At 39.9% G+C, this 26,585-nt stretch overlaps 1 protein-coding gene across 1 annotated transcript in view; it reads left to right on the top strand.

The window, feature by feature from the left end:
- Window positions 1-24,232, top strand: part of LCA5 (lebercilin LCA5) — a 121,029-nt gene extending 96,797 nt beyond the window's left edge. Inside the window, exons 7-8 of the mRNA XM_053710471.1 lie at window positions 20,517-20,670; window positions 23,368-24,232. Coding sequence (XP_053566446.1) covers window positions 20,517-20,670; window positions 23,368-24,134 — 921 coding nt within the window. The 3' untranslated portion in view covers window positions 24,135-24,232. The remainder of the gene's footprint in view (window positions 1-20,516; window positions 20,671-23,367) is intronic.
- The last annotated feature ends 2,353 nt before the right edge of the window (window positions 24,233-26,585 follow it).

The following is a 26,585-nucleotide window of genomic DNA, read 5'->3' as shown; positions in this document are numbered from 1 at the left end:
GAGCCGGTGGGAGGAGTAGGTGGTTAAAGGAGGAGGGTGGGCGACTCATCGATGGAGGGGAAGTATTAGGTTCCCTACACTACGATCAAGGGAGGGGAAAGGAAGGGATAGTCCTACACTACAGAAATTGTATTCTCAAATGGAGGTTGTTGGAAGTGGGTCTTACACTACAGAAAATGTATAAACTATAAGATAATTTGAAGGGGGAGGTGGGCAGGTTGAGGGGGATCCCTACACTAGAAAAAAAATAAGAAAAAATTAAAGTTGTAAAATGTTATTGTTGGCAAGTCTGCCAGTAACAAAGATGGCATTGACTGGGGGATAGGGGGGAGAGAGAAAGCTGTTTGGGAGTGATCAAGAAGGTGGGACGGTGCTATATTTCTTACTTAACAGCCTATCACTTTAAATATATCACCCTCCTCCTCGTGTGGGTTTTCTATTTCAAGGCAACTTCCCCTCTCCTTATTGCTTCTGTTATGGCATTTGAATTGTGTGATCAAGCTCCTACTCCCTTGCTAGTCTTCGGACTAGAGGATTTCCTTCTGAACCTGCTCTCAACCTCCTCGAATGTATTTTGCAAGCTTTGCTTGCCTCCTTCCTTCTCCTCACCAATCTCCTCTCTACCTGCAAAGTAAGGCTGTTCTTTTACATCAGAGGCTACTTTCACTCACCGCCAAACCACAGCCACAATCCTAACCATCTGCATACCCAGTTTGGGATTCCCTGCTGACAGCCTTGCATTGAACTCCTGATGCATCAGCCACTGAACCGGAAGTATTCCGGCATCTCTCTGCATCAGAGTCCTTGAAGGTGGTTATACTGAAAGCCGTATAACACCATTTGAGTCATCAAATTGTGCAACGCTGCCAAGATGTAATCCGCATTGATATATCTACTCCAGTCAGATCTCTCAAGTATACTTTCTTGTGTGAACTTTAAGACATCAAGCAAATCTGTTCCTCATCCTCAGTCTTTACTTGTATTCTCCTTTCCTCTTTGGATTATACATGATCCACTTTTCTGATAAAAGCTATGTACGTATATAATTATCAGTACTTAATACCAGTTAAGTTATTGATTATACTTATAGCCACAATCTACTTTTAAACTTTTACTTGAACAGCAGTACCAGAGGTAACATTGCAGTATAACAAAAGCCTGTTTTAAAAAAAAAAAAAAAAAAAAGGGGGGGGGGAATGGGTTTTTGTCCTAAATAATTTTTCCCCCCCCTCATATCTTTCTTACTATCCAAAATGGACCCAAAGAAATTAGCATGCATTTCACCTCACTTAATCGAAAGGTGGATTATCTGGCATGTGGTTTAACTGAGGTTCAGGGAGAGGTTCTGACTTTGAAGGAACTTATTAACCCCTTAAGCACAAGGCCATTTTTCAATTTCTTTCCCTTAAGGACCAGGGCTATTTTTACATTTCTGTGGTGTTTGTGTTTAGCTGTAATTTTCCTCTTACTCATTTACTGTACCCACACATATTATATACTGTTTTTCTCGCCATTAAATTGACTTTCTAAAAATACCATTATTTTCATCATATCTTATAATTTACTATAAACAAATTATAAAATATGAGGAAAAAATGGAAAAAAACACACTTTTTCTAACTTTGACCCCCAAAATCTGTTATACATCTACAATCACCAAAAAACACCCATGCTAAATAGTTTCTAAATTTTGTCCTGAGTTTAGAAATACCCAATGTTTACACGTTCTTTGCTTTTTTTGCAAGTTATAAGGCAATAAGTACAAGTAGCACTTTGCTATTTCCAAACCACTTTTTTTCAAAATTAGCGCTAGTTACATTGGGACATTGATATCTTTCAGGAATCCCTGAATATCCCTTGACATGTATATATATTTTATTTTAGAAGACAACCCAAAGTATTGATCTAGGCCCATTTTGGTATATTTCATGCCACCATTTCACCGCCAAATGCGATCAAATAAAAAAATTGTTCACTTTTTCACAATTTTTTTCACAAACTTTAGGTTTCTCACTGAAATTATTTGCAAACAACTTGTGCAACTATGGCATAAATGGTTGTAAACGCTTCTCTGGGATCCCCTTTGTTCAGAAATAGCACACATATATGGCTTTGGCGTTGATTTTTGGAAATTAGATGGCCGCTAAATGCCACTGCGCACCACACGTGTATTATGCCCAGCAGTGAAGGGGTTAATTAGGGAGCATGTAGGGAGCTTCTAGGGTTAATTTAACTTTAGTGTAGTGTAGTAGACAACCCCAAGTATTGATCTAGGCCCATCTTGGTATATTTCATGCCACCATTTCACCGCCAAATGCGATCAAATGAAAAAAGAGTTACATTTTTCACAATTTTAGGTTTCTAACTGAAATTATTTACAAACAGCTTGTGCAATTATGGCACAAGTGGTTGTAAATGCTTCTCTGGGATCCCCTTTGTTCAGAAATAGCAGACATATATGGCTTTGGCGTTGCTTTTTGGTAATTAGAAGGCCGCTAAATACCGCTGCACATCACACGTGAATTATGTCTAGCAGTGAGGGGGTTAATTAGGTAGCTTGTAGGGAGCTTGCAGGGTTAATTTTAGCTTTAATGTAGAGATAAGCCTCCCACCTGACACATCACACACCCCCTGATCCCTCCCAAACTGCTCTCTTCCCTCCCCCACCCCTCTGCCAGTACTAAAATAAAAGGTATTTAAAAAAAAAAAAAAATGTTTAGCATATTTACATATGCTGATGTGTAGGATCCCCCTTAGCCCCCAACCTCCTTGATCCCCCCCAAACAGCTCTCTAACCCTCCCCCTCTACCTTATTGGTAGCCATCTTTGGTACTGGCAGCTGTCTGCCAGTACCCAGTTTACTAAAAAAAAATGGGGTTTTTTTTATATATTTTATTATTTTTTTCTGTAGTGTAGCTTCCCCCCAGCCAAAGAGCAACCCCCCGCTCCCTCCCAGATCCCTTAGATGTATTTTTAAAAATAATTTTTACCCCACTCTATCCCACTTTTTTTTTTATATTTCTGTAGTGTAGCCGTTCCCACCCTGTGCACGCGCCCGCCCTCCAGTGCACGTGCACGTGCCTCCGTGCGTGCCCCGATGGTCACGCACATGATCCCGCCCCCCTCGACGTCATATGCCCATCGATGGCCGCCCACGTAAGCTCCCACCCACCAACGATACTGGCCATAGATGTCCGGTGCAGAGAGGCTCTCTCTGCATCGGATGGCCAAGGGGTGTTATCGCAGGATGCCTCGATTTCGAGGCATCACTGCAATAACCGGAAAGCGTCTGGAAGCGAGCAGGATCGCTTCCAGCCGCTTTAAACCCCTAATGTCGTACAGGGTACGTCGCTGGTCTTTAAAGACCAGGTTGTGTGCGACGTACCCTGTACGACATGCGTCCTCAAGGGGTTAAAGATTTATTTTCTGCTAAATCTTCAGACTCTCCAGAACCCACTCTTAATCCCCCCACGCCATTCTCAGGCACCAGGTCTGAGTTCAGACATTTTAAGAACGGTTGTCTTCTCATGTTTTCATTGAAACCCTGGACATACAGCAATGATAAAATTGAGGTCTGTACAGTAATCTCATATCTAAAAGGTGAGCCTAGGGTCTTGGCAAATTGCTTCTTCAAGAATGAAGATCCCATTCTTAACTCCTTGAATGATTTATTTTCCACCATGGCCACCCTATATGATGATGTAAATAAGCAATTGACTGCTGAGAATATTCTTAGGTCCTTAAAACAAGGGAAATGCCCAGTGGAGGAATATGTGGCAGACTCTCATATGTGGAGCACAGACTCAGAGTGGAAACAACTGAGTTTGAGAAACCAATTCCGCCTGGGTTTGACCGAACATCTTAAAGATGAACTAGCTCGTATTGACTTCCCAGAAACTCTTGATGGTCTGATTAAGACTTCTATCACAATGGATAGACAATATAGAGAGTGAAAATTTGAGAAAACTCACTCTCACATTTTTCTAAAAGGAAATCCAGTTTTCTCTCAAGAAAAAAATTCTTAACCACCTGTTCCAATGGACATAGGAGCAGCAAAAGGATCACTTTCACAAGAGGAAAAGCTCAGGAGAAAGTTAGCCAACTTATGCCTGTATTGTGCTAGCAGTAAGCATAGTGTTTCCTCATGCCCTAGTCTCCTTCGCCAAAAGAATGGTAAGCATTCAACCATACTACTTGTACATAATTTGAACTTTGCTTCACATTGCTCACTTACCTTGTCTTTGCAGTGGGATCATCAAGTCATCCAAACAAAGGGAATGATTGACTCTGGAGTATATGGGATGTTTATTGATTTGTCTTTGGTAAAAAAGAATAAAATACCCTGTGTGGTGAAGCAAATTTCCAGTGGATATTAGAGTTATTGATGGTTCTACTTACTTAAAAGCTCCCATTACACCCCGTACTGTGCCTATTGTCATCACCACTCCCTGTGGTCACACAGAGTATATCACAATTGATATCATACATTCATCCATTCACCCAATAATTCTAGGACACTCATGGTTATTAAAACATAATTCTAATATTGACTGGTTACAAAACAAGATATCCTTCTTCGTGAGAAATAAGGATGGAACACTTTGCCCAATTATAGACTATAGAGCTCTGAATGATATAACACTAAAAAATTGTTACCCTCTACCCCTTATACTCCTGGAACGTCTCACAGATGCATCTGTCTTCACTAAACTTGACTTAAAAGGGGGTCTACAATCTCATTCGTATAAAAGATGGGGATGAATGGAAGACAGCTTTCAGAACCCGATATGGTCTTTTTCAGTATAACGTGATGCCATTTCGGCTATGTAATGCTCCCGCCACTTTTCAACACTTTATTAATGAAATCTTCAAGGATTTTATGGACATCTGCGTAGTGGTTTATCTCGATGATATTCTCATTTATTCAAGATCTCTCCAGGACCAGGACTCTATCTCTTCTCAATAGGTATTTTTGGTGGCCCAACATTGCTCAAACTGTCCATGATTATGTCATTTCATGCCAGAATTGTGCCAGAAACAAAACTGATCAAAAAAAACCTTTTTCAGATTTCTCACACCTCTACCTATTCCAAACACTCCATGGGAATTCGTTTCATTGGATTTTATTGTGGGTCTTCCTATTTCTTATTCACACACTACTATCCTAGTTGTAGTAGATCACTTAACCAAACTGGCTCATTTTATTCCACTCAAAAACCTACCTTCAGCTCTCAAAACCACAGAAGTTTTTATTGACCATATTGTCAAGTTACATGTCCTCAGTGACAGGGGGTCAAAATTCACCTCCAGATTTTGTAGACCACTATGTTGAATACTCAAGATTGATTCAAGATTATCCTCCGCATATCATCCTCAACCAAATGGCCTCACTGAGAAAATTAATCAGATACTGGAACAATATCTCTGTTCTTATACCTATACATTGCAGACGTTGTGGAGAGATCCCTGCACAGCATGAAATAATAAAAAAATAAAAAAAATAAAGGCCTAAACTGCATACTGTCTGCCAGTACCTAAGATGGTGGTAACCAGTGGGGGAGGAAAAGAGCTGCTTGTGAGGAATCAGGGGATGGAAGGTGTCAGGTGGGAGGGTAATCCATACTCTAGAGCAAATATTGACCTTACAAGCTAACTGATTACCCCTTCACTGCCAGGAATTTCAAAAGTGGGGTGTGCAGATTCAATTAGCGGCCTTCTAATTACCAAAAAATCAATGGTAAAATCATGTATGTCTGCTATATCTTAACAAATGGGGTCACAGAGAAGCTTTTAAAACCATTTGTCTTATGACTGCAGTAGTTGTGTGTCAATAATTTCATTGAGGAACCCAAAGTTTGTGAAAAAGTTAATTTTTTATATGATCGTTTTTGGTTGCCAAATAGTGGCATCTGATATACCATTATGGGCCTAGATCACCGGTTCCCAAACTGGGGGCCGGGCCTCCCCAGGGGGGCACAAGAGCTCTTAAGGGGAGGCGCGGGAACAGGAGCATTGCCAAATTCCCCAGCGAACAGCACAGTGACAAGGAGACTGAGCGCCTCCTGAGCATCTTCTGAGGATCGTTGCCTTAAGTACAAACGGCCAAGAAGCGGGCTCTGATGATAGTTTCCTTGTCTCTGTGACTGCAGCCCTTAATGTGAGCCAACAGGGGCGCACTTTTTGGCTAGATTACGAGTTGTGCGTTAGGCTGAAAAAGTAGCGTTAACAGGCCCTAACTCTGCTTTTTCCCTACCGCTGCTATTATGAGTCTTGCAGGTTTAGGGGCACCGCACACTTCTTTGGCCTTACCGCAAAACGACTTACGTAAACTTCGTAAACCCTTTTTCTCTTGTTAAGTGTGTTCAGTCCACGGGTCATCCATTACTTATGGGATATATTCTCCTTCCCAACAGGAAGTTGCAAGAGGATCACCCAAGCAGAGCTGCTATATAGCTCCTCCCCTCACATGTCATACCCAGTCATTCTCTTGCAACCCTCAACAAAGAAGGAGGTCGCGAGAGGAGCTGGAGTTTTTACTTAATTATTCTTCAATCAAAAGTTTGTTATTTTAAATGGCACCGGAGTGTGCTGTTTTTCTATCTCAGGCAGTATTTGGAAGAAGAAACTGCCTGCGTTTTCTATGATCTTAGCAGGCGTAACTAAGATCCACTGGCTGTTCTCGACATTCTGAGGAGTGGGGTAACTTCAGAAAATGGGAATAGCATGCAGGGTCTCCCGCAAATGAGGTATGTGCAGTGCAATATTTTCTGGGAATGGAATTGACTAAGAAAACACTGCTGTTACCCGTATGATGTAAGTACAGCCTTAAATGCAGTAGTAGTGACTGGTATCAGGCTGATAAATGTATGCACAGTAGAGTTATTTTCTAGGGACTAGAATTTGACTGAACAAATACTGTTAATACTGATATAATGTGTGAGCCTTAACTGCAGTAGAAGCGACTGGTAGCAGGCTTAGTAATAACTTTACACAGCATCTGAAATGTTGTTTTTTAAAACGTTTACTGGCATGTTAATCGTTTTGTGAGGTACTTTGATGATAAATCTTTTTGGGCATGATTTTTTTCCACACGGCTAACGTATATTTCTGCATAGAAACCATTATATCAGGTCTCCCACTGTTGTAATAGGAGTGGGAGGGACCTTTTTTAGCGAATTGTTGCGCAGTTAAAATTCTAGCACAGTCTTCCTGCTTCTTCCTCTTTGATCCAGGACGTCTCCAAGAGAGCTCAGGGATCTTCAAAATTCGTTTTTGAGGGAGGTAATCAGTCACAGCAGACCTGTGACAGTGTGTTTGACTGTGATAAAAGCAATAAATCTTAATTTGATATCCGTTTTTTTGGGTACTGAGGGGTTAATCATCCTTTTGCTAATGGGTGCAATCCTCTGCTAATTAATACATTTAAAGAATTGTTGACTATATCTGAACTAGTTCTTTGTTATTCAATTGTGTTTAAAAAAAAAAAAAAAAAAAAGCGCTGCAGCGTTTTTTATATTGCTTGTAAACTTATTGAAGTAATTTCCAAGCTTGCTAGCTTCATTGCTAGTCTGTTTAAACATGTCTGATACAGAGGAATCTGCTTGTTCATTATGTTTAAAAGCCTATGTGGAGCCCAATAGAAATATGTGTACCAATTGTATTGATATTACTTTGAATAAAAGTCAATCTGTACCGATAAAGAAATTATCACCAGACAACGAGGGGGAAGTTATGCCGTCTAACTCTCCTCACGTGTCAGTACCTTCGTCTCCCGCTCGGGAGGTGCGTAAGATTGAGGCGCCAAGTACATCAAGGCCCTTACAAATCACTTTACATGATATGGCTAATGTTATGAAAGAAGTATTATACAATATGCCCGAGTTAAGAGGCAAGCGCGACAGCTCTGGGTTAAGGACAGAGCGCGCCGATGACACGAGAGCCATGTCTGATACTGCGTCACAATTTGCAGAACATGAGGACGGAGAGCTTCATTCTGTGGGTGACGGTTCTGATTCGGGGAGACCGGATTCAGAAATTTCAAATTTTAAATTTAAGCTTGAGAACCTCCGCGTGTTGCTAGGGGAGGTGTTAGCGGCTCTGAATGATTTTGACACAGTGGCAATCCCAGAGAAATTATGTAGGCTGGATAAATACTATGCGGTACCGGTGTGTACTGACGTTTTTCCTATACCAAAGAGGCTTACAGAGATTATTAGCAAGGAGTGGGATAGACCCGGTGTGCCTTTTTCCCCTCCTCCGATATTTAGAAAAATGTTCCCTATAGACGCCACCACACAAGACTTATGGCCGACGGTCCCTAAGGTGGAGGGAGCAGTTTCTACTTTAGCCAAGCGTACCACTATCCCGGTGGAGGATAGCTGTGCTTTCTCAGATCCAATGGATAAAAAATTAGAGGGTTACCTTAAGAAAATGTTTGTTCAACAAGGTTTTATATTACAGCCTCTTGCATGCATTGCGTCTGTCACTGCTGCAGCGGCATTCTGGTTTGAGTCTCTGGAAGAGGCGATTCGCACAGCACCATTGGATGAATCTTTGAGCAAGATTAGAACCCTTAAACTGGCTAATGCGTTTGTTTCGGATGCCGTAGTGCATTTAACCAAACTTACGGCTAAGAATTCCGGATTCGACATTCAGGCGCGCAGAGTGCTATGGCTTAAATCATGGTCAGCAGATGTAACTTCTAAGTCTAAACTACTAAACATTCCTTTCAAAGGGCAGACCTTATTCGGGCCCGGCTTGAAGGAAATTATTGCTGACATTACTGGAGGTAAGGGCCACACCCTTCCTCAGGACAGGGCCAAATCAAAGGCCAAACAGTCTAATTTTCGTGCCTTTCGTAATTTCAAGGCAGGAGCAGCATCAACTTCCTCCGCTCCAAAACAGGAAGGAACTACTGCTCGTTACAGACAGGGTTGGAAAGGCAACCAGTCATGGAACAAAGGCAAGCAGGCCAGAAAGCCTACTTCCGCCTCTAAGACAGCATGAAGACAGGGCCCCCTTTCCGGAGACGGATCTAGTGGGGGCAGACTTTCTCTCTTCGCCCAGGCTTGGGCAAGAGATGTACAGGATCCCTGGACGTTGGAGATTATATCTCAGGGATACCTTTTGGATTTCAAAACTTCTCCTCCACAAGGGAGGTTTCATCTGTCAAGGTTATCAACAAACCTAGTAAAGAAAGAGGCATTTCTACAATGTGTACAAGACCTCTTAGTGATGGGAGTGATCCACCCAGTTCCGCGAACGGAACAGGGGCAATGGTTTTATTCAAATCTGTTTGTGGTTCCCAAGAAAGAGGGAACTTTCAGACCAATCTTAGACTTAAAAATCTTAAACAAATTCCTAAGGGTTCCGTCGTTCAAGATGGAAACCATTCGGACCATCCTACCCATGATCCAAGAGGGTAAATATATGTCCACAGTGGACTTAAAGGATGCCTACCTTCACATACCGATTCACAAAGATCATTATCGGTACCTAAGGTTTGCCTTTCTAGACAGGCATTACCAGTTTGTAGCTCTTCCCTTCGGGTTAGCTACGGCCCCGAGAATTTTTACAAAGGTTCTGGGCTCACTTCTGGCGGTACTAAGACCACGAGGCATAGCGGTGGCTCCGTACCTAGACGACATTCTGATACAAGCGTCAAGTTTTCAAAATGCAAAGTCTCATACAGAGATAGTTCTAGCATTTCTGAGGTTGCATGGGTGGAAAGTGAACGTGGAGAAGAGTTCTTTGTTACCACTCACAAGGGTCCCTTTTCTAGGGACTCTTATAGATTCTGTAGAGATGAAGATTTACCTGACGGAGTCCAGGTTATCAAAGATTCTCAATGCTTGCCGTGTCCTTCATTCCATTCCAAGCCCATCAGTAGCTCAGTGCATGGAAGTAATCGGCTTAATGGTCGCGGCAATGGACATAGTGCCATTTGCGCACCTACATCTCAGACCGCTGCAACTATGCATGCTAAGTCAATGGAACGGGGATTACTCAGATCTGTCCCCTTTGCTAAATCTGGACCAGGAGACCAGAGATTCTCTTCTCTGGTGGTTGTCACGGGTTCATCTGTCCAAAGGAATGACTTTTCGCAGACCAGATTGGACGATTGTAACAACAGATGCCAGCCTACTAGGCTGGGGAGCAGTCTGGAACTCCCAGAAGGCTCAGGGATCGTGGACTCAGGAGGAGAGACTCCTCCCGATAAACATTCTAGAATTAAGAGCAATATTCAATGCTCTCCTAACTTGGCCTCAGTTAGCAACACTGAGGTTCATCAGATTTCAGTCGGACAACATCACGACTGTGGCTTACATCAATCATCAAGGGGGAACCAGGAGTTCCCTAGCGATGTTGGAAGTCTCGAATATAATTCGCTGGGCAGAGTCTCACTCTTGCCACTTGTCAGCGATCTACATCCCAGGCGTGGAGAACTGGGAGGCGGATTTTCTAAGTCGACAGACCTTTCATCCGGGGGAGTGGGAACTTCACCCGGAGGTATTTGCTCAACTGATTCGTCGTTGGGGCAAACCGGATCTGGATCTCATGGCATCTCGCCAGAACGCCAAGCTTCCTTGTTACGGATCCAGGTCCAGGGACCCGGGTGCGGTGCTGGTAGATGCACTAGCAGCCCCTTGGGTTTTCAACATAGCTTATGTGTTTCCACCTTTTCCGTTGCTACCTCGACTGATTGCCAGGATCAAACAGGAGCGACGCAGGACCTGGTATGCAGACCTAGTGGACATGTCGTCCTGTCCACCATGGTCTCTACCCCTGAGGCAGGACCTTCTAATCCAGGGTCCTTTCAACCATCCAAACCTAATTTCTCTGAGGCTGACTGCTTGGAAATTGATGCTTGATTCTATCAAAGCGTGGGTTTTCGGATTCGGTTATTGATACATTAATACAGGCTCGGAAACCTGTTACCAGAAAAATTTACCACAAGATATGGCGTAAATATTTATATTGGTGTGAATCCAAGAGTTACTCATGGAGTAAGGTTAGGATTCCTAGGATATTGTCTTTTCTACAAGAGGGTTTAGAAAAGGGCTTATCCGCTAGTTCGCTAAAGGGACAGATTTCTGCTCTGTCTATTCTTTTACACAAGCGTCTGGCAGAGAATCCAGATGTCCAGGCTTTTTGTCAGGCTTTGGCTAGGATTAAGCCTGTGTTTAAAACTGTTGCTCCTCCGTGGAGCTTAAACTTGGTTCTTAAAGTTCTTCAGGGTGTTCCGTTTGAACCCCTTCATTCCATTGATATTAAGCTTTTATCTTGGAAAGTTCTGTTTTTGATGGCTATTTCCTCGGCTCGAAGAGTCTCTGAGTTATCTGCCTTACATTGTGATTCTCCTTATCTGATCTTTCATTCAGACAAGGTAGTCCTGCGTACTAAACCTGGGTTTTTACCTAAGGTTGTTTCTAACAGGAATATCAATCAAGAGATTGTTGTTCCATCGTTATGTCCTAATCCTTCTTCAAAGAAGGAACGTCTTTTGCATAATCTAGACGTGGTCCGTGCCCTGAAGTTCTACTTACAGGCAACTAAAGATTTTCGACAAACTTCTTCTCTGTTTGTCGTTTACTCTGGACAGAGGAGAGGTCAAAAGGCTTCGGCTACCTCTCTCTCTTTTTGGCTTCGTAGCATAATACGCTTAGCCTATGAGACTGCTGGACAGCAGCCTCCTGAAATAATTACAGCTCATTCCACTAGAGCTGTGGCTTCCACCTGGGCCTTTAAGAATGAGGCCTCTGTTGAACAGATTTGCAAGGCTGCAACTTGGTCTTCACTTCATACTTTTTCCAAATTTTACAAATTTGACACTTTTGCTTCTTCCGAGGCTGTTTTTGGGAGAAAGGTTCTACAGGCAGTGGTTCCTTCTGTTTAATGTTTCCTGCCTTGTCCCTCCCATCATCCGTGTACTTTAGCTTTGGTATTGGTATCCCATAAGTAATGGATGACCCGTGGACTGAACACACTTAACAAGAGAAAACATAATTTATGCTTACCTGATAAATTTATTTCTCTTGTAGTGTGTTCAGTCCACGGCCCGCCCTGTCTTTTTGAGGCAGGTTCTAAATTTTAAATTATAACTCCAGTCACCACTGCACCCTATAGTTTCTCCTTTCTCGTCTTGTTTCGGTCGAATGACTGGATATGACATGTGAGGGGAGGAGCTATATAGCAGCTCTGCTTGGGTGATCCTCTTGCAACTTCCTGTTGGGAAGGAGAATATATCCCATAAGTAATGGATGACCCGTGGACTGAACACACTACAAGAGAAATAAATTTATCAGGTAAGCATAAATTATGTTTTTCTATGGGACTTCCATAGCGCTGATATTACGAGTCTGTCCTGGGAGGCCAAAAAGTGAGCGGTACACCCTACCCCGTCAAGAGTCCTAACGCATTTAAAAGTCAGTAGTTAAGAGTTTTATGTTACAACGCCGTAACCTAAAACTCATAACTAAAGTGTTAAAAAGTACACTAACACCCATAAACTACCTATTAACCCCTAAAACGAGGCCCTCCCGCATCGCAAACACTATAATAACATTTTTAACCCCTAATCTGCCGCTCCGGACATTGCCGCAACTATAATAAACATATTAACCCCTAAACCGCCGCACTCCCGCCTTACAAACACTAGTTAAATATTATTAACCCCTAATCTGCCATCCCTAACATCGCCGCCACCTACGTACATTTATTAACCTCTATTCTGCCGCCCCTATATTAAATGTATTAACCCCTAAACCTAAAGTCTAACCCTAACACCCCCTAACTTAAATATAATTGCAATAAATCTAAATAAAATGTAATATTATTACCTAAATAATTCCTATTTAAAACTAAATACTTACCTATAAAATAAACCCTAATCTAGCTACAATATAACTAATAGTTACAGCTAGCTTAGGGTTTATTTTTATTTTACAGGCAAATTTGTATTTATTTTAACTAGGTAGAATAGTTATTAAATAGTTATTAACTATTTAATAACTACCTAGCTAAAATAAATACAAAGGTACCTGTAAAATAAAACCTAACCCTACAATTAAATAAACTAAATTAAAAACAGTTAAATAAATTAAATTAAATTAGCTAAAGTACAAAAACAAACAAACACTAAATTACAGAAAATAATAAAGAAATTACAAGATATTTAAACTAATTACACCTAATCTAATAGCCCTATAAAAATTAAAAAAGCCCCCCCCAAAATAAAAAAAACCCTAGCCTAAACTAAGCTTCCAATAGCCCTTATAGGGGCCTTTTGTGGGGCACTGCCCCAAAGTAATCAGCTCTTTTACCTGTAAAATAAAATACAAACAACCCCCCCAACAGTAAAACCCATCACACATGCAACCAACCCCCAATACTATCTAAAAAAACCTAAGCTCCCCATTGCCATGAAAAGGGCATTTGGATGGGCATTTCCCTTAAAAGGACAGTTAGCTCTTTTGCGTCCCAAACCCTAATCTAAAAAATAAAACCCACCCAATACACCCTTAAAAAAAACTAACACTAACCCCCTGAAGATCTACTTACTGTTCTGAAGACCGGACATCCATCCTCAAGGAAGCAGCAGAAGTCTTCATCCAACCGGGCCAAAGTCCTCAACGAAGCTGGGAGAAGTCTTCATCCAAGCTGGGCGAAGTGGTCCTCCAGACGAGCAGAAGTCTTCATCCAGACGGCATCTTCTATCTTCATCCATCCGGAGCGGGTCCATCTTCAAGACATCTGACGCAGAGCATCCTCTTCAAACGAAGTCTTCTTTCTAAATGACAGTTCCTTTAAGTGACATCATCCAAGATGGCGTCCCTTAGATTCCGATTGGCTGATAGAATTCTATCAGCCAATCGGAATTAAGGTAGAAAAAATCCTATTGGCTGATGCAATCAGCCAATAGGATTGAAGTTCAATCCTATTGGCTGATCCAATCAGCCAATAGGATTGAGCTTGCATTATATTGGCTGATTGGAACAGCCAATAGAATGCCAGCTCAATTCTATTGGCTGATTGCATCAGCCAATAGGATTTTTTTCTACCTTAATTCCGATTGGCTCGGAATCTAAGGGACGCCATCTTGGATCACGTCACTTAAAGGAACCGTCATTCAGTAAGAAGACTTCGTTTGAAGAGGATGTTCCACGTCGAATGTCTTGAAGATGGACCGGCTCCGCGTCGGATGGATGAATATAGAAGATGCCATCTGGATAAAGTCTTCTGCCCGTCTGGAGGACCACTTTGCCCGGCTTGGATGAAGACTTCTCCCAGATTCGGTGAGGACTGTTGCCCGGTTGGATGAAGACTTCTGCTGCTTCCTTGAGGATGCATGTCCGGTCTTCAGAACAGTAAGTCGATCTTCAGTGAGTTAGTGTTAGGTTTTTTAAGAGTGTATTGGGTGGGTTTTATTTTTTAGATTAGGGTTTGGGCCACAAAAGAGCTAACTGCCCTTTTAAGGGCAATGCCCATCCAAATGCCCTTTTCAGGGCAATGGGGAACTTAGGTTTTTTTAGTTAGTATTTTATTTAGGGGGTTGGTTGTGTGGGTGGTGGGTTTTACTGTTGGGGGGATTGTTTGTATTTTTTTACAGGTAAAAGAGCTGATTACTTTGGGGCAATGCCCCGCAAAAGGCCATTAAAGGGCTATTGATAGTTTAGTTTAGGCTAGGGTTTTTTTATTTTGGGGGGGCTTTTTTTATTTTGATAGGGCTATTAGATTAGGTGTAATTAGTTTAAATATCTTGTAATTTGTTTATTATTTTCTGTAATTTAGTGTTTGTTTTTTTTGTACTTTAGCTAATTTAATTTAATTTATTTAATTGTTAATTTAGTTAATTTATTTAATTATAGTGTAGTGTTAGGTGTTGTATTGTAACTTAGGTTAGGTTTTATTTTACAGGTACTTTTGTATTTATTTTAGCTAGGTAGTAATTAAATAGTTAATAACTATTTAATAACTATTCTACCTAGTTAAAATAAATACAAACTTGCCTGTAAAATAAAAATAAACCCTAAGCTAACTATTAGTTATATTGTAGCTAGTTTAGGGTTTATTTTACAGGTAAGTATTTCGTTTTAAATAGGAATTATTTAGTTAATGATAGGAATTTTTAGTTAGATTAATTTTAATTATATTTAAGTTAGGGCGTGTTAGGGTTAGACTTAGGTTTAGGGGTTAATACATTTAGTATAGTGGCGGTGAAGTTGGGGGCAGCAGATTAGGGGTTAATAAATGTAGGTAGGTGGTTGCGATGTTAGGGGCAGCAGATTAGGGGTTAATAATATTTAACTAATGTTTGCGAGGCGGAGTGCGGCAGTTTAGGGGTTAATATGTTTATTATAGTGGCGACGACGTTGGGGGCAGCAGATTAGGGGTTAATAAGTGTAGGTAGGTTGCGGCGACATTGGGGGCGGCAGATTAGGGGTTAATAAATATAATGTAGGTGTTGTCGATGTTGGGGGCAGCATATTAGGGGTTCATAAGTATAATGTAGGTGGCGGCGGTGTCCGGAGCGGCAGATTAGGGGTTAATAAATATAATGCAGGTTTCGGCGATCTCGGGGCGGCAGATTAGGGGTTAATAAGTGTAAGATTAGGGTGTTAGGTGTGGTCATAAATTTTATTTCCCCTTAGGAATCAATGGGGCTTCGTTACTGAGTTTTACGCTGCTTTTTGGCAGGTGTTAGACTTTTTCTCAGCCGGCTCTCCCGTTGATTCCTATGGGGAAATCGTGCACGAGCACGTACGACCAGCTCACCGCTGACTTAAGCAGCACTGGTATTGGAGTGAGGTAAGGAGCAAAAGTTTGCTCAACTCTCACTTCTTGCCTTTTAACACCGGGTTTATAAAAACCCGTAATAACAGCGCTGCAGTTAAGTGAGCAGTGAGAAAAAACTGCTTGTTAGCAACGCATAGCCTCTAACGCAAAACTCGTAATCTGGCCATTTGTTTGCAGTAACTAGGATGGCCCTCAGCTGATACACGGATGCATGCACTGGCTGTTCCCACTGTAGCCTCACAGCTATATGGATATAATATTTTTATAATGAATATATGAATATTATATCTATATTCTACAGTGGGAAAAGCCAGTACATGCATCCATGTACCAACTGAGGGGCATCCTAGTTACAGCAAGCACAGTACTGAAGACTGATTCATAGGCTAGGCAGTTATAAATAATTAATATTTAGATGTTTAGACAATATCCTGTATGTGTGTGTATGCTTGTGTGTGCTCCTGCCTGCGCATGTGTGTGTATGCTTCTGCATGTGTTTGTCGATGTGTGTGTGTGCTTGTGCATGTGTGCTTTGTGACTGTCTGTGTGTGCTTGTGTGTGTGTGTGTGTGTGCTTGCACGTGCTTGCGTTTTCACCAAAGTGTGGGCTCAGTGTGCAAGACTTTGAAAACCTCTGGCCTAGATCAATACATTGTCTACTTTAAATATATGTATAGTTTTTATAGGTAAATAAAAATAAAAAAAGGCTCTATTTCTGTTTTAATGGAGTGATAGCATAAATGCAAAGAAATCTCTGGCACTTTTTCTCTGAAATTCCTGGTAGCGAAGGGGTTAATTTCTGAGAAATTAGATTTTTTATCATATTATTTTTGTTTGGAAATACAGACCTAAGTCCACAAAAAAACAGACATAGTGATTGTAAAATAGAAGAAAGAGAGGGGCGCCGTAGAATCACCTAATCAAAAAAGCCAAAGCTTATGCACTCGAGCCAAATTGGTACTCACATTTAAAATAAGCACCCCAATGTGCTAATGGAGGCAGACTGACATAATATGGTGTGTCAGTAAACCTATTCCAGGATATCCTCGCCAGGTGTGTCTGTAATGGAGAGTCAAGACAACAAAGGAAACCACATGTGCAGATCAACCAAATAGTTTGAACAATGGAGATAATTATGCCAAATGGGTATTCACAATGTCCAATAGCACACCTATGTGCTGGTAGATGCAGACTGATAATTTTAGGTTAGGGCGTATCAGTTCACCCACTTCAGGTGTTACCAACGATATGGTCCAAAAACAGGATAAATGCACAAACAAAATATTGGGAAATGAGAGGTAAGGTAGAAACCACTATACTTGTGTTATAGTAAAAAACATTTTTATTAAAAGACTGAAAACAAAAATTTAAATTAAAAATTTAAATATTAAAAGAATATAATAGCAACAAGTAGTGGTCAAGGGGATAATCCCCTCTAATGCAATGCGTTTCTGGGCACTGAAGGGCCGTTTCCTTAGGCATGAATACACCTTACCTCTATCCTGCTATTTAAACCTTTATGCTACCAATACACAATTGATTGAAGAACAACACCCACAATGGGCGTGTCCATAAGACACATGTTATGCATTAATCCAAACAAACCAAACATATTATTCTTATACATAAAGCATTGTGTTTAGAATATTGACATACATCATCATCATCCTGTTAGTCAAACTTTAAGTTGCAACCATATCTCTCTCCACCATAATGAATTTCTCTGTTACCACAGCTACATTCCCCATTTTTTCTATATTGTTGTTTTTATTAAAATGTACCTTATCAGTTTGGTGCCCTATATTGACTGAGTGTTCTGTATTTCAATACAATTGTCTCATTTTAAACAGTTATCATTTGATGTTATTCATTTTAAATCCGTTTTGAGCTCCCTTCCTTTTCATGTACCATAATTGTTTGTTATGATTTTAACTCCATTTTATAAAACTATTTATAAAACAAAAAGTATTTGTTTTTTACCTTACTGATGTCCATAATGCAGGATTCAGATCTTCCATGATATCTATCTAAATAATCATTGATTAATTGCATGTATTCTACATACAAAAAAACCCCACATACTTCCTGTTATACTTCTATAGTTAATGACTAGTAGCCAATTCTCACAGACTACACTCTCTGAACAGGTCATATCTACCAATCATGGACGAGTTCTCATTTTAACAATTGTTTGTGATTGGGTAGACCATTTTAATAGGTAACCAAAACCTTACACTTCCTGCTATACTTCTATAGTTAATGACTAGTAGCCAATCCTCACAGACTACACTCTCTGAACAGGTCATATCTACCAATCATGGGCAAGTTCTCATTTTAACAATTGTTTGTGATTGGGCAGATTGTTTTAATAGGTAACCAAAACCTTACACTTCCTGCTATACTTCTATAGTTAATGACTAGTAGCCCAATCACAAACAATTGTTAAAATGAGAACTTGCCCATGATTGGTACATATGACCTGTTCAGAGAGTGTAGTCTGTGAGGATTGGCTACTAGTCATTAACTATAGAAGTATAGCAGGAACTGTAAGGTTTTGGTTACCTATTAAAACGGTCTACCCAATCACAAACAATTGTTAAAATGAGAACTCGTCTATGATTGGTAGATATGCCCTGTTCAGAGAGTATAGTCTGTGAGGATTGGCTACTAGTCAATAACTATAGAAGTATAGCAGGAAGTATAAGTGTTTTTTTTTGTTTGTTTGTATGTAGAATACATGCAATCGATCAATGATTATTTAGATAGATATCATGGAAGATCTGAATCCTGCATTATGGACATCATTAAGGTAAAAAACAAATCCTTTTTGTTTTATATATAGTTTTATAAAATGGAGTTAAAATCATAACAAACAATTATGGTACATGAAAAGGAAGGGAGCTCAAAACGGATTTAAAATTAATAACATCAAATGATGACTGTTTAAAATGAGACAATTTTAATAAAAACAGCAATATAGAAAAAATGGGGAAAGTAGCTGTGGTAACAGAGAAATTCATTATGGTGGAGAGAGATATGGTTGCAACTTAAAGTTTGACTAACTAACAGGATGATGATGATGATGTATTTGAATATTCTAAACACAATGCTTTATGTATAAGAATAATATGTTTGGTTTGTTTGTATTAATGCATAACATGTGTCTTATGGATACGCCCATTGTGGGTGTTGTTCTTTAATCAATTGTGTATTGGTAGCATAAAGGTTTAAATAGCAGGATAGAGGTAAGGTGTATACATGCCTGAGGAAACGGCCCTTCAGTGCCCAGAAACACGTTGTATTAGAGGGGATTATCCCCTTGACCACTACTTGTTGTTATTATATTCTTTTAATAATTTAATATCAATTTTTGTTTTCAGTTTTTTAATAAAAATGTTTTTTACTATAACACCGGTATAGTGGTTTCTACTTTACCTTTCATTTCCCAATATTGGGCTGTTTGTGCATTTATCCTGTTTTTGGACCATATCGTTTGTAACACCTGGAGTGGGTGAGCTGATATGACCTAACCTAAAATTATCAGTCTGCATCTACCAGCACATAGGTGTGCTATTGGACATTGTGAGTACCCATTTGGCATAATTATCTCCATTGTTCCATCTATTTGGTTGATCTGCACATGTGGTTTCCTTTGTTGTCTTGACTCTCCATTACAGACACACCTGGCGGGGATATCCTGGAGTGGGTTTACTGACACACCATATTATGTGAGTCTTTTCCATTAGGACATTGGGGTGCTTATTTTAAATGTGAGTACCAATTTGGCTTGAGTGCATAAGCTTTGGCTTTTTTGATTTGGTGATTCTACACATGAGGTGCCCCTCTCTACTATTTTCCAGTTTTTCCAGTATCTTCTGTGAAGAGGAGTGCAGCCATCAATCATACTGAGGACATACCTGATTATTTGCACTTTCATAGTGACTTTCAACATGGGACTTTGATATAATTGTATGTTAATAGGTACAAGTGCCATATATTGAATGAGCTGTGTATGTTGTTTTTTGAAGTTGTACAGTGTATATATAGTGTATGCGCCCTTTCTTATTTTTTATATTTTTGAGACATAGTGATTGGCAACCTTATTTGGTACATAATAATAGTGTAAAGTTTTGAGAATTGTGTTGTAACTCTAAGATACTTTATCTTATGGAAGCTTGGTCACTATTAAAATACATTGGTCTGCCCAGTCAACATAAAATATTTCTCTAGTTACAGTATCCAACATTTTAGGACTGTGTGTTTTTCCACTATTCATTTGATGCTCTTGTATTTAAGTGTTTGAATATGACACTGTTTTTACTTGTTATTGTTTGATTTATTTTCTTTAAAGTTTCTTATCGCCTTTTTCCTCCCCACACCACTTTCCATTCTTATATTTTACTGGTAATAATGATAAAAGGAGAACACTAAATAAATGTGGACCTGGATTCCGCCCAAGCACTATTTGTGTCAAAAACACGACAGTCCTGATCCAAAGTAAATATGTTGGTCTAGTGGACTCCAGCAAGAATAATGTGTCCAGCTATTGTTTTTGACTTTTAGAAGTTTACCCTTTCACTGTTGACTCGTTTTTCGTTTTTCTTTGTTTCTAAGTTTAAAATACTAATAAAAAAGTGTGTGCTACTAGGATGAAGCAAGAAATGTATTGGAAATGTTTGAATATATGGTTTTCGATTATATATAATTTTTCTCTGATTATAGGAACAAGAAAATATTGAGAAGCAACTAAAAGAAGAGGCTGAGAGGCTTAAAAAAGAAAGGGATAGGGAGGAATGGAAGAGAGAACAAGAAGAAAAACAAATTCGAGAAAAAGCGCAAAAGGCTTTAGAAGAGAAAGCAAAAAAGCTACGTGATGGTAAGAAAGGGAGACCATTTTTCTCCTAATCTATCAAAACAGTTTTTTTAATAACGTTGTTTACTGTGTAAGTTAAAAAAATATTTTATTTTTTATTTAATTATTTCTTACAGAAAATCTTTTAAAATATTATTTTAAATCATATTATTTTGCAGATAATTAGGAGAAGTAGAACGTCCTTTTCTCCTGTCAGTGGCTCAATGCATGGAGGTAATCGGCTTAATGGTAGCGGCAATGGACATAGTTCCTTTTGCACGCCTGCATCTCAGACCGCTGCAATTGTGCATGCTAAGTCAGTGGAATGGGGATTACTCAGATTTGTCCCCTATGCTGAATCTGGATCAAGAGACCAGAGATTCTCTTCTATGGTGGCTTTCTCGGCCACATCTGTCCAGGGGGATGCCCTTCAGCAGGCCAGACTGGACAATTGTAACAACAGACGCCAGCCTACTAGGTTGGGGCGCTGTCTGGAATTCCCTGAAGGCTCAGGGATCATGGACTCAAGAGGAGAGTCTCCTTCCAATAAACATTCTGGAATTGAGAGCAGTTCTCAATGCCCTTCTGGCTTGGCCTCAGTTAGCAACTCTGAGGTTCATCAGGTTTCAGTCGGACAACATCACGACTGTGGCTTACATCAACCATCAGGGAGGGACAAGGAGTTCCCTAGCGATGATGGAAGTATCAAAGATAATTCGCTGGGCAGAGTCTCACTCTTGCCACCTGTCAGCGATCCACATCCCAGGCGTGGAGAACTGGGAGGCGGATTTCCTAAGTCGCCAGACTTTTCATCCGGGGGAGTGGGAACTTCATCCGGAGGTCTTTGCCCAAATACTTCGACGTTGGGGCAAACCAGAAATGGATCTCATGGCGTCTCGCCAGAACGCCAAGCTTCCTTGTTACGGGTCCAGGTCCAGGGACCCGGGAGCGGTCCTGATAGATGCTTTGACAGCACCTTGGACCTTCAGGATGGCTTATGTGTTTCCACCCTTCCCGATGCTTCCTCGTTTGATTGCCAGGATCAAACAGGAGAAAGCATCAGTGATTCTAATAGCGCCTGCGTGGCAACGCAGGACCTGGTATGCAGATCTAGTGGACATGTCATCCTGTCCACCTTGGTCTCTGCCTCTGAGACAGGACCTTCTAATTCAGGGTCCTTTCAAACATCAAAATCTAATTTCTCTGAAGCTGACTGCATGGAAATTGAACGCTTGATTTTATCAAAGCGTGGATTTTCGGAGTCAGTAATTGATACCTTAATACAGGCTAGGAAACCTGTTACCAGGAAAATTTACCATAAGATATGGCGTAAATACTTACACTGGTGCGAATCCAAGAGTTACTCATGGAGTAAGGTTAGGATTCCTAGGATATTGTCTTTTCTACAAGAAGGTTTAGAAAAGGGTTTATCTGCAAGTTCTTTAAAGGGACAGATCTCAGCTCTGTCCATCCTTTTACACAAACGTCTGTCAGAAGTTCCAGACGTTCAGGCTTTTTGTCAGGCTTTGGCTAGGATTAAGCCTGTGTTTAAGACTGTAGCTCCACCGTGGAGCTTAAACTTAGTTCTTAACATTTTACAGGGTGTTCCTTTTGAACCCCTTCATTCCATTGATATCAAGCTGTTATCTTGGAAAGTTCTGTTTTTAATGGCTATTTCCTCGGCTCGTAGAGTCTCTGAGTTATCAGCCTTACATTGTGATTCTCCTTATCTGATTTTTCATTCAGATAAGGTAGTTCTGCGTACTAAACCTGGGTTCTTACCTAAGGTAGTCACTAACAAGAATATCAATCAAGAGATTGTTGTTCCATCATTGTGCCCTAACCCTTCTTCAAAGAAGGAACGACTTCTGCACAATCTAGACGTAGTCCGTGCCCTGAAATTTTATTTACAGGCAACTAAAGATTTTCGCCAAACTTCTTCCCTGTTTGTCGTTTATTCTGGACAGAGGAGAGGTCAAAAAGCATCTGCTACCTCTCTCTCTTTTTGGCTTCGTAGCATAATACGTTTAGCCTATGAGACTGCTGGACAGCAACCTCCTGAAAGGATTACAGCTCATTCTACTAGAGCTGTGGCTTCCACTTGGGCCTTTAAGAATGAGGCCTCTGTTGAACAGATTTGCAAGGCTGCAACTTGGTCTTCTCTTCATACTTTTTCCAAATTTTCCAAATTTGACACTTTTGCTTCTTCGGAGGCTGTTTTTGGGAGAAAGGTTCTTCAGGCAGTGGTTCCTTCCGTATAAAGATCCTGCCTGTCCCTCCCGTCATCCGTGTACTTTAGCTTTGGTATTGGTATCCCATAAGTAATGGATGACCCGTGGACTGACTACACTTAACAGGAGAAAACATAATTTATGCTTACCTGATAAATTCCTTTCTCCTGTAGTGTAGTCAGTCCACGGCCCGCCCTGTTTTTTATGGCAGGTCTAAATTTTAAATTATACTCCAGTCACCACTGCACCCTATAGTTTCTCCTTTCTCGTTTGGTTTTCGGTCGAATGACTGGGTGTGACGTAGAGGGGAGGAGCTATATAGCAGCTCTGCTTGGGTGATCCTCTTGCACTTCCTGTTGGGGAGGAGTTAATATCCCATAAGTAATGGATGACCCGTGGACTGACTACACTACAGGAGAAAGGAATTTATCAGGTAAGCATAAATTATGTTTTTTCCTTCTTACCTGATCAATTTTTTTTGTTTCTATAGAATGGGAAAAGGATGAATTTGAAAGAAAGAAAAAAGAAAAGCTATTCCAGGAACCAGAACTTGAAAAAGAGGACAGCCTAAAAAAAATTGAGGAAGAGAGGATTAAAAAGGAGCTTTTGCTTGCAAAGATGTTTGAAATTGATCATCAAAAGCAAGATCCATTTTATTCTGACCCCAAGATTCCTACTCAAACAGCACTTCTGGACTCTTCATTGAAACTAGACTCAGCAGAGAAAAAACAAAAAATGTACAAATTCTCTGAGTCAACTGAGAAACTCTTCAATGGACTTCCTGTTAATGGTAGAGATGAGCTCTCCTCTAAAACAGATATCCAAGGTCACCGAATCCAGAAGAATAATGACTCTGCTAATGACTTTTCATTTGGTAACTATTCTCCATCTTTTGGGAAGGGAAGGTCAAATGGTCAAAAAACAGAAGCGTTAGATGATGCTGTCATTATAAGTAATTCCAAAATAAATATATCAAAAGAGAAAAGGTCCAATTTAATGGAGCAGCTTTTTGGCAACAGTTCAGACACTTCACTTCCTTCAATTTCCAAAACGAATGAATCTGGTGGTCTTGTTTCTCTCAATAATGATCAAGATTTGAAAACCATTTTTCCTTGGGAGAAAAATAACAAAGGTAAAATGAAAGATGACCTTTTCTTATCGGACAGTAGTAAGAACACCAAAAGGCACACAACAGCAAGACCCTTGGTCAAAGCTGTTGACTCTCTAGAAGATGAAATTGAAGAAGTTGTGTTGTAGACAAAAAAGCCTAACAGATACTCCCTCAATATTTATTACATATTTTAATTTAAAAGTCATGTACAATACCCATTTAAATAAATGAATGCCTATTTTTATACTGTGTTTTTTTTGAGTAATATAAATTTGACATTGTTACAATTTGTAGAATCTGTGACTGACTTTTCAGCCAGTTTGAACCAATCCTGTGGTTAAACATAAAGTTAGAAAATGTATAATTGGGAAAAGTTTGGTGGACTAGTATATTTTATACTTACGTGTGTTCCTATATGATGTACTCTTGCCCTATATTAAATAAAGGGATATTTCCATTATATCATAAATTGTGTTTCCCCCGCTCCCAATCTGCAACTGTTAATTAGAGGTTATATTTTGTAATGTACTTTAAATTTCTCCCCCTTTTTTCTGCATTTGACCTCAGAAAATGCAGTACTTGCAGTACCCCAGAAATACTATAGTGCATATACTAATGAAGAATAACTCTTCAATATGTTGCTCAGCCTTAGCAGATGAGATAAACACATTACTCAAAGCTTCTCAAAAGTATTTTCCGGGGTTACTAAACATTACAATTTTGCTGACAAAACAAAAATGTAAAACATTTTAAAAATATTTATTTTATATTTGGATCTTTTTCAATGTAGAACTTAATTGCTAATATATACTTTGGATATATAAAAAATAGTTTAATGTCCCTTTAAATGTGTAAATGTATTCACAACAAAGAGCATTTTTAATGCTATATATTTATATATATATATATATATATATATATATATATATATATATATATATATATATATGTGTGTGTGTGTATAAAACACAAAACTCCTACAAAGTTGGGTTACTGTAAACTCCTAAATAAAATAAAATCTTCTAAAAACTGTAAACTCTTCTTCCAGAGCACCTCTTTTGAAAGCACATTTAGGTCTAGATTGCAAATTCACCCATTTACTGGCACATGATAAGATAAATAACCAACCATTACACGTGTCTGGTTAATGCTACTGCAAGCTTGCTGTAGCAATTAGCGCTACAAAAATTAACCATAGGTCAGACCTCTGGGTAATGTTTAAAATATCCCCCAATTGCCCTCAAAACAAAGTGTGATGTCCCATTTGGTAAAAAGAAAAAAAAATTGTAGCATCTTCCTCTTTTTTTTTTTTTTTTTTAAACTGCATAAAACAATTTTTAGAGATTAAAGTGTGAGGTTGTGGGGTGTTAGAGAAAAAACGCACTGAAAAGTGCCTTTACATAGCGGTCTATGGGAACTGTGTGCTTCCTGTAAATCAGTGATTTTCAACCTTGTTTTTGCCGTGGCACACTTTTTTACATTAAAAAATCCTGCGGCACACCACCATCCCATATACATACACATATATATATATATATATATACATACATACATACACACACTGTACTGTGCTGCCATTCCATGCCTCCTACAAACTATACACAACATATTGACATTCATTCACAAACAATCATAATGATTGTCTGTGAATAAATGTCAATATGTCATGGTTGTAAATGATGCCTGATGAGCCTGTCACATACCTCCCAATATTTCAAAATTTGAAAGAGGGACACCCCCGCAGTGGGAAAAGGCGTCCCGCCCCCCCCCCCCCCCCACGCACCGGGAAAAGTGTTATCTGTGGAGCACACGATTATATGTGGAGCACCTCCCTCTTCCTCTCTAGTGAGTTTCCAGTCATGTTCCTTGTGCGGAAAAGAAACGCGAGTGACGTGACCTGGCTGGAACTGTTCTGGAGGAGGAGCAAAGCTGCGCCAGCATGCATGGGGGATTGAAGTGGTGCTGAGTGTAGAGCCGGCACTAGGCACGTGTTGTAGTGGGTGGGGGTTCCTTCTAAGTGTGAACACGGGTCGGGGAGGCGAGCTGTCGCTGCGCAGTTACCCTCAGTCATCATCTCACTCAAAATAAAAAAACGGCCCAGAATAAAAAACAAGCAAAATTTAAAAAATATGTCATACTGTTGTCAGTCTGCCGCGGCACACCTGAGGATCTCTCACGGCACACTGGTTGAAAAACACTGCTGTAAATAAATATATATATATATTTGTGTTAATATGTGTATATACACATATTAGCACATAAATATATACGGCATGGGAATGAGGCTCCCATTGGAGCCTATGGAAGCGTGCTCTTGTGAGCGCAAAGCTTCCCTGCAATGAGTTCACATTGCACCTAACTTCTAATAGCAGCGCGTGCACTGGTATTACTGAGTGGAGTGCAAATATTGCACTCGTGTAAGCACAGTTTTGTGCTCCACTTATTATCTGGCCCTTACTAAGTCACAGAGAGGTACTGATGTCTGGTTGTTTTTCAGAAGGGTGAATATTATACTTTTTTGGTTAAATATCCTGAACTTATCATAAATGATATACATCATATCTCTTGACAACTTAATAGTCTATTACATTTTTCCA

The sequence above is a fragment of the Bombina bombina genome, chromosome 4, assembly GCF_027579735.1.
Source record: "Bombina bombina isolate aBomBom1 chromosome 4, aBomBom1.pri, whole genome shotgun sequence".
Lineage (NCBI taxonomy): Eukaryota > Metazoa > Chordata > Amphibia > Anura > Bombinatoridae > Bombina > Bombina bombina.
The sequence above is the reverse complement of the archived record's forward strand: the minus strand, read 5'-3'. Positions and strand labels throughout refer to the sequence as shown.